This window comes from Protopterus annectens, chromosome 9.part0 (genome assembly GCF_019279795.1).
Source record: "Protopterus annectens isolate FY-2018-M chromosome 9.part0, PAN1.0, whole genome shotgun sequence".
NCBI classification, from domain to species: Eukaryota; Metazoa; Chordata; order Ceratodontiformes; family Protopteridae; genus Protopterus; species Protopterus annectens.
Window position 1 is genome coordinate 245,801,454 of NC_056743.1, and position 10,000 is coordinate 245,811,453.

The window sequence follows — 10,000 nt, forward strand, 5'->3', positions numbered from 1 at the left end:
ATATATATATATATATATATATACACATATACATATATATGAATATATATATACACACATACATATATATATATATATATATATATATATATATATATACACACACACAGTAAGTAAAGGATATGGTATTGCGGAGTTTAGTATGGGTACATCATACCATATCCTTTACTTCCCCCTTGCAGGACCCATGTTAGCACTTGTTTTTGTGTACACACGGGTAGGGTGTTACGTGACTATTTACAAATTACCTTAAAAGCGTTGTCATTTACTGGTGGGGCATTGTATTGTCGGGGACGTACACATCGCATAGCTGTCATGTCGATGTTTTGAACGGTCGATCCTTTCATTTCGGAGAAGTGACTTTCGTTCTTTTGAAATGTCGATGGAATCGTATGAATCCATATATATATATATATATATATATATATATATACACACACACATATATATATATATATATATATATATATATATATACACACACACATATATATATATATATATATATAGATACACACACACACACACACACACATATATATATATATATATATATATATATACACACACACACACACACACACACACACACACACACATAGATATATATGACATATGGAAAATCTCACACATTATCCCCCTACACAAGGGTGGTAACTCAAATGAATACTCTATCGACCTATAGCCCTACTATCCCCCTTAGCAAAAATAATGGAAAAATGTATTCACCTTCAGCTTCTAAACCATTTAATTCAACATAACATACTTGCTGAAAGCCAACATGGCTTTAGGCCATTCCACAGTACTACTACTGCCCTCTTATCTTTCACTGACACCATAAACAAAAAACGCAATAACAATGTTCTCTCTCTTCCTATTTATTGATCTCTCAAAAGCATTTGATATGGTAAACCACTCTCTACTTATAAATATTCTGAAATCACTCTCTCTTGATACTTTGGCTGTACAATGGTTTTCTTCTTATCTCAGCAATAGGCAACAAGCTGTGATCTGGGACAATAAACTATCATCCCACCTTCCAGTATCACTCTGTGTCCCTCAAGGCTCCATCCTAGGCCCTCTCTTATTCTCAATATTTATCAATGATCTCTACCTAGCTATTCCTCAGGCAACATGCATACAATATGCAGATGATTCAACTTTAATCTGTGCAGCTGAATCTATATCAGAATTACAATCCCTAACTCAGAAAATATTTAACATAGTTGAGACTTGGTCATAAAACATTGCCTTCTCCTGAATCCCAAAAAAACAAAGCTCCTTCTCTTCACACCTACCCGTAAATCCATGCCCTTAGATTTCTCTGTCATTTCTAACAATGGCACCCTCATATCCCCTGATTCTACCACCAAACTCCTAGGAATAACTATAGACAATCACCTCAGCTTTGATAACCATATTAACAATACTATAAAAACAGTCAACAGAAAAATGGGCTCCCTATACAGGATTAAATATTTTCTCACTCCAACCGCCAGAACTACTATTGCCCACTCTCATCTAATCTCAACACTCCTCTATGCCTCACCCATTTACACCAACCTGTCCAAGAAGAATCTTCTTAAACTCACTACATCTTACAACAACATTGCCAGATTTGCTACTGGTAATAGCTTTAGAACTCATCACTGCCAGAATCTAAAACAACTAGGATGGCTTGAACTGCAAAATCAGCTTCATTTTAGCCAACTAACCATTGTTCATAAGATCCTCAACCAGCCCAACAACATTCCTATACTCTCAAACCTCATTACCCCATATAAAAATCTTAATTCCTTACACTCAGCTAACAAACCTCTACTTAGTATTAATAAGTCTAATATAACATGGCAGGAAACTCTCTGTTTTCTTACACAACTGGGAAATACTGGAATCTTCTACCTAGTGATCTTATATCACTTCCTTCCCTACCTCATTTCAAACAAAAACTCAAAATACACCTTAGAACACACCGGTTGTGCCCTTGCACTAACCCTGACTAACATATAACTTCAGTGACCAAGTTTCTCCTAACTCCTCAATTATAATTTAATGCTCTTTCTGCAAACTTTAGAAAAATATCAAACCTACTTTTACCTCACATGGATATCTCATTCAACATGTTATCAATACTCTTATACAACCATTCTCATGTAATTGTAAACCTTAAGTTTAATCTGCCTCACATGAATATGTTATCCCATATTATTGTAAATATTTGTCTTGTAATAAACTGTAAAATGCTTGTATCTACTGCTATGTTAACTTGACTGTAACCCGACAAACACTTTTTGTATTTGCAACCGCATACATTTTGTTATAATGCATCTGTCTTTGGAGCTTTTCTCCCCGGGCCTCTACTGAAAATGGACATATATCCAGTTAGACTAGCCCGGTAAACAGATGTAAAATAAATAAATGTAAAATAAATAATAAAAAATAAATAAAAAAAAAAAAATATATATATATATATATATATACATATATATATATATATATATATATATATATATATACACACACACAATTGGTAACTTGTAACAAAATTAAAATGACTGAGTTCTCTTCGTTGACCCTTGAAAACAGTCTCACAAAACCATATCTCTGAACTTGACTGTTTGCCATTTTCTGTCAGACTTCTAAGGTAGAGATCTAGTCACAACCCCCTCTTTAATAAGGTCTTAAAAAGCTTTGTCTTAACTGTTTCATAATCTTACCTAATAGAAGTAATGCGTTTGGCATGGAAGAATTCCCCATATGGCAAAACTCATAAATGGGGACAGTGGTGATTGGTCTATCATCAAAAATGCATTTGCTTAACTTACCACAATCTTTTTGCCCTTTTCATACCACAACTGTGCATCTCAGTACATTTGTTTTGATAAAGGATATCCCTAATCATTCTGCCTTAATTCTGAAAAGAAAAGATCAAATTCTTAGAAAGCTTTTGCAAATAAATATCAAATAATCAATAAATCTGCTGTAGTAAAGTAAATGTTTTCTGAAGAATTCAGTAAATGTAACAATGTGTTACAACAGGTTTGATTCAGTTGGGAAACAAAAGATGTTATCGCTATTCCAGTGATACGGGTATAATACATCCTTTCAAAGACACAGCAGTTATGCTGCAAATAATAATCATAATAAAACAATTTTTTTTTTACCAAAAGTTTATACAACTAACTCAAATACTGAGTACTTAAGTTCAGTAACTCCTTACAGGCTAGGTGCAAAGATACAGTGTTTATGTTCCAAGTTTACTATTGAGAGACTTTTCTACTAATCTACCTGCTGCTTTTCACCAGGCACACAAGCTACTGAAGGCAAAAGACCTTTGGTTGGGAACCTGCTCTACAGCATAAATGAATAAAGCTACAACTTCAGTCTGTTGTTCAACTAGCTGTTTAGGAACTAGAAGAGCTAGACATGAGATGATGGGAATGAGCAGACAAGGCTGGCTCACCCATTTTTGGGAAAGAATTATGGTTCATCGGGCTGCCTGCTACCAACAAGCAGTGCCTTAATGACAACAGGTTCACAGTCAGGAGCTGGACATGGGCTTTGCCAATGATGTCGGCTCTCTCTGCATGTGTAATACACATACACAGGCAAAAAGAGTAGGAAGTCCTCATGCTGAAACAAGTGCTGACAGCAGCAACAAAGGACAAGGACAACACCTACAGTTCAGTGAAAAGTTCTGCCATCAGCAAGAATGACAGCTAAACTGCAAGGTGGAGGAGAGGCAGACTAAGGGAAGGGTGACCAGCAGGTACACTGAAAGACCACAGGACTTACAGTCAGGAGGCCCAAATGGGTGGGACAGGCCAATCAGTGTGAAGATGACACTAGGCGAGAGCTGATAATTTGCATGCAGCCAGGATCAGGCAGCTTCCTTCCTGCCTGGATGTTAACTGGCTATTGTCCAGGTTAGTGATCTCTTAAGTCACTGACACTGAACTAATGGTCCCAAGGCTAACTGAAGGAAGGATGGTTGGCAGACTGAAAGATTAGGAAGGTAATACCTTTGGTGGGATATTGGTAACTTTTTTCCAGGAATATAAATAGCCTCAGAAAAAATGAGTGTAAATGCTCAAAAATTCAAAGTTAAATATCAATACTACATCAAACAAAACACACCATTAGCTAGAAATAGCAGTAAACAACTTAAATTCCCAAAAAAGGTATCAATCTGGGAGAAAAAGAACTGGAGACTTTGATACACACTAATTATGAAATACCAGGCTCATGGCAAAGGCTGCTCTCCTCTTTGTGCCTAGCATATGCATGACATCTCTGAGGTAAGACAAAAACCAGCTCACACAGCACAGAGTCTGGCTGACATTTGTCAGTTTTACATATATCAGGAAAACTACTGTTGGGCAATAGTACATGCAATAAACATCTTTGATTCCCATATCTACACTAGTTTATCACACAATGCATTTGACTAAACAGCTTAAAATATACATTTTGTATAAATGGATAATTCTGTAGGAATGCATTACTCCCTTGAAGGGGAAAGGGTCATTGACTCCAGAATTTGCCAAGTATCTGCAACCAATCTTGCTTACTCTTTTCTCACATGAACAGTGCAATTTGAAAGCATGTAAATTTAACGAAAATTTGCAGTTTCACTGACTATATTAAATAGGGTTGCACTTAGAAGGCCGAGGTTGTCAGGTGGTCGAACGGCGACAATGTCGAACCAGACATTGTCGAAATACAAATGTCGTTTCCATCTTAAACCATGTTAAAGCCCGTTCCGAGTTTACGGCGATTTGTATTTTGACAATACTGGAATTCGATATTCGGGGAAAGGGGTAGACGATATTATCATTCGATGGTGTCACGTTCGACCTACCAATGGTAAACCTACTAAATATTGCACTATGTAGTATTCCACTTACTTTTCATTTACATAAAACTTTTTTGGGGGAAGAGGGTTATTTTTAACTGTTAGTTTCAAGGAAGAAAACCATACCTTTGCACTTAATACAAATCAATTAATAAGTATACTGTGATGTATGTGAATTCACAAGGCCATGTTTTCATACTCGTGACACCAGAGAACTGCGTTTAAGCTCCCATGGGGGGAAACAATCTTCTGCTTTCTTTTGCTACAAACAGTCTTGCACTAAACATTCTGTATCTGCCTAAACTTACTTGCAAATGACATTAGACTCCCAAACCCTTCACTGCTGTTGTTGGAAACTGTGGAATTTGGAGAGCTGGCGCGAGAGTCAGACTCCACATCAGAATCACTCTGCAGCTTCAGACTGCTTGGTCTCAGTGGCTTCTGAGGCCTAAGTGGAAAAAAAAAAGAAAATCAACAGATGGACTATCAAACTCTTCAAATGGGTACAGTAAAAATATATATATTGCACACTTGCACTTTAATTTTAGACAATAAACATTAAAAGTTCTTTCAGCTGAAGTGCCATGCTTCAGTAGAATAAGACACCCCTTCCAAACATGGCTGTACAAACTATTCATATTCAGAATCCAAAAAGGTTTTATTAACCAAAACAGGTAAAGGCTTTCATAGAAAGCATTCTGCTTCAGACCATTAGTAATACTTTCTGTGAAAGAGGTTACCTGTTTTAGTTAGAAGCTTTTTGGATTCTGAGTGTGAATCATTTGTACAGCCATTTTTGGAAGGGGTCTTTTATTCTATTGAACTTTGTTGCCGTTGTAGAGACCCCAACCTTCACTGAATGGTCTTCGTTTAATCTTGGTATACTTTGAAGTACCATGCTCCTTACCTTCAGTGCAACCTCTTAATTACAATATATGAAAGAAACAGTAAACCTTGAAACCAAAGAAAGAGTATATCATATTTTTTTTTTTAACTGGGATTCATGTCAAACGAATAAAAGGCTAACCAATAAAAACAACAACAATGAAACTAAAGATAATGGACAAAAGTTTCAACCACTAACAAACTAAAAACATTAAAACAAGTCTTTTTTGTATGGGGTAAGGTCAGCTGGATTTCTATGGACAGCTTTGTCCCCACAGTCTCTTAGTTAAATTTTACCCCAGTGCTAGCTGTGACAATGTAGAAGGATAACATCCTGACTACGGCCCAAATGACCCAGGTTCAAGTAGCTGTTTCGGAAGCTGCTGGAGCGGGGGGTAGGTAGGACAGGTGTACCTATCCAATGGGGAAGGGGCAGTCCAGGAACACCCAATGCCATAATCCCTCAGAGGAGGTGCAGCCATGCACATAGATGGGACTTGAGCTATGCTTATGGTCATAAAGCAGTTTTTAATTGGGAGCTCACAAAAATGTACAGCTGCAATGAGAAAGGTGTACTGGGCTCCACAATGATGCAGGCCATGCAACTTGCACCTGAGGGAAGGAAAAGGCCATCACCACCATGATGTTATTATGGGTATAAACTCCTGTTTGCCTGGATGACATCTCTGCACTGGGAGGCCCAGTACAAATGAATGAATGGGCTACTCAGTTCCACGGGGGGGGGGGGGGGGAGGCTTGCTTGGCGAGAATGTAGGGAAAAGCAGACAGAAAAAAAATGAAAATACCAACTTCACATTCACAGACCTGTTGAAAATTCGCAGAGACCATCAATGTCAAAATTTATTCAAGCTTCACCTGCAGTACTGTGCTGCAAAGAACAGCAAAACAAAACTGCAACCACAGTCTATTCTTTTCTATATCTCATAAAAACTAAACATCTTATACTAAAAGTTTAGGAAAAAAGTTATTCTACCCCAAACCCCAACGATTACTCCCATACATTTGCATGTTATCTAACTCACACAAGCACCATAGAATGTTCAGATATTAAATCTATGAAACTACCATGAATAAAGATTATATTTTAACATACAGAATTCAATCTATTACTGCACAATTACATAAAATTACATAATATCCAAGTCACTGCAAACAGTTCCAACAGTCAATGGGATTAATTAGCTATAAATGACTAACAGCATTGCAATAAATCCATCTCTTTTCTAACTACTTAAGTTCAGTTCAGGACTTATGAAATACATTACATGTCACGTAAAAAAAATGTTTACAAGATAAAAATTAATAAGATAAAATTATTTTCAACATTCACTAGTTTAGCCTTATTAACTGGACTGAAAAATACATATGTACCAAGCGAATTCTATGAAAACAATTCTTGGTTCAAAGCCTGTTGGTGTCAATCCTGCTGGACACTTGTCCCACTGGGCTTCTAGATGCTATTTACTTAAGCTTCTAGGAATGTGCATAATTTTAATGTGAAGATTTTGCTATTAATATTGAAGTATTTATTTGCATATCTGTATTTAGGTAACGTGCAGTGAACAGTGAGAATTTAGGGAAGCTAACACAACAGGAATGTGATGGAAGTGTGGCCAGGGAGCCAAGTAAATTTCTTAATTCTTTTTGAGTGCAGAAGGCGTTCTAGTGGGACATGCCAAGACACAGAAGAACTGAGGTTAAGAAAAAAAACATTTATTGTAATGGTAAATGTTTCTAAGTGTTAACATTTGAAATAAAAAGCTATTACCTGTTCCATTTACAAGTGAATTGTCAGAAAAGTAACTGAGTGAATGCTGAAGGCATTAGCAAGAAAATGGTTGACAGACTTTCATAATGGGGCAAAGGAATTTGGGTCAACTTTGGAAGTTATTAAATACTGCAACATGATCCTCATATTATTACGATGAATGGAAAAAAGAGGGATTATGAAGCAAATTGGTCAACCAAAGTGGCTCAATTTTTATATGAAAGGATAACTGATCAACTGTTCAAAATACTTTAGTTCTATTTTTAATTAATCCAAAGTTTTGTTACAGTATACTCCACACCCGAGCTTCGTATCATTTCTACTAGAATTCTTGTTTTTCTAAATCATTCTATTTCAAGACTTCCTTAGCAATTAAGCTCACTTTTCCCACACGTGCTTTGATATTTTTGTTTCTATCATACATGGCTCGAAGTCAACTCTTATCAATAACTGGGGTATTGCTTTGACTAATGTCTAACCCTTCCACTTCTAGAATGTAATGTCATTTTAATTATTTTGCAGTAAATCAGGCATTCACGAGCCTCTGTGTCCAACAGGCATCAATATTTTGACATGTTACTCTCATACGCTTTTCCCACAGAAATTCCTGGATAAATCGTATTAGTACCAAATACTTATCCCCAAGATTTTCTACAAAACATCTTCCTATATAAAGTAGTGGAAAACCCACAAACATTTTGACTGCTTGAACTCTGTGACAGTAGTCTATTACCAAGTTATGAAAAGAAGGATAGTACAAGTCTTGTCGATTATATTTGCCCAAGTGGTACAGCTAACCTAATCCAGCTGCACCTCTCAAAACATGCTCCATTCTTTCCATTTCACTCCATCTATTGCAGATATCTTTAAAAATGTCTGCTGAGCTACACGATATGACAGCCTCTGGGCTCTGTCTTTTGTGTCCTCCTGTCTCGTCTATGAAATGACATTTCCTTCATAGGTTTTGCTTTCTTTGCATTTGACAAAAAAACGAGACATTTGCTTTAGCAATACAATGCTTTGTTAAGGAATGGAGTATTACCAGCCATTCTTCTTTCACGTTGGTAAATTATAGTTTTATGCCTCCTACCAGCATCACTTCCTACCCCTTGCACAGCCCCCAGAATGAAACACTACATACAACTGCCACAAACAATGGATGAAGAACTAAGCAGCTCGAGAGCATTGCCCTGGTTATGCACCCTGGCATCCAACTGGTCTCTGATATTTTATAATGAACTAAAATTATCCAGCATGGCGCGCATAAAGTGCATATTTCAGGGGTTCCAAAAGAGTGTGCTGCAGCTCCCTGGAGAGCTACGGCTTACTCACAGAGGCGCCGTGAACTAATAAGCTTAGCTGGAAAATAAACTGCAAACAGTTTTCAGTTAAGCTTATTAGTTCACGGTGAGTGAGAGTGAATGCAGGAATGAATGAAGAAGTGTGTGTGAGATCGGGAGAGTGAGAACGATGTGTGAGTGAATGCATTTATGAATGAGGAAGTGGCTGTGTGTGTGTGTGTGTGTGTGTGTGTGTGTGTGCGTGTGCGTGTGTGTAAGAATGAAAGCAGGTATGAATGAGGATGTGGCTGTGTGTGTGTGTGTAAGAATGAAAGCAGGTATGAATGAGGATGTGGCTGTGTGTGTGTGTGTCTGTGAAAGAATGCAGGTATGAATGACAAAGTGACTGTGTGTGTGTGTGTATGTGTGAGATCGGAAGAGTGAGAGGGATGCGTGAGTGAATGCAGGTATGAATGAGGAAGTGGCTGTGTGTGTGTGTTTGTGTACGAATGCAGGTATGAATGAGGGTGTGTGTGTGTGAACGAAGTCCCTTTTTGTCCCCCTATCATTTTAGGCTTTGTCCAGATTTTTAGAGCAAAAAATCTGGACAAAGCTTAAAATGATGGTTGGGGGGGGGGGGGCACAAATAGGGACAAGATTTTAAATATTGCTCTTACAAACTTAAAAAAGTTGATAGAATAATAGGTTTTGCAAGGATGTGGAGTCAAACTCAAATATTTGTCATTATTTAATGACTTCAATCCTCAACTATTTGCCAGAAAAGTACAGATTTTAGGAGGAACACACCAAAAATGAGGCAAAAATCTGGACATTCAATCACACCCACACATGCACACAGTCACTTCCTCATTCACACTTGCATTCACTCACACATCGCTGACTCTCCCCATCTCTCTCACACACACACACACACACAGTCACTTCCTCATTTATTCATGCATTCATTCACACATTGCTCACTCTCCAGATCTCTCTCTCACACACAAGACTATTTTGCTTTCATGCACACATTCACTCACACAGACACACACACACATACAGGCATTCACTTACCTGACGGCCCAAGTTTTGCAGCTCATTAGTTTGCGGCTCCCCAGGGTGCCGCGGTGCACACTTTGGGAACCACTGCTCTAGAGAAAAATGCAGAACTTGCACTTAAATTAATCAATC

At 37.5% G+C, this 10,000-nt stretch overlaps 1 protein-coding gene across 1 annotated transcript in view; it reads right to left on the reverse strand.

Moving 5' to 3' along the window:
• Positions 1-10,000, reverse strand: part of MADD (MAP kinase activating death domain) — a 2,427,721-nt gene that overhangs the window by 1,171,864 nt on the left and 1,245,857 nt on the right. The window contains exon 15 of the mRNA XM_044082094.1: positions 5,164-5,303. Within this exon, the coding sequence (XP_043938029.1) occupies positions 5,164-5,303 (140 nt within the window). The remainder of the gene's footprint in view (positions 1-5,163; positions 5,304-10,000) is intronic.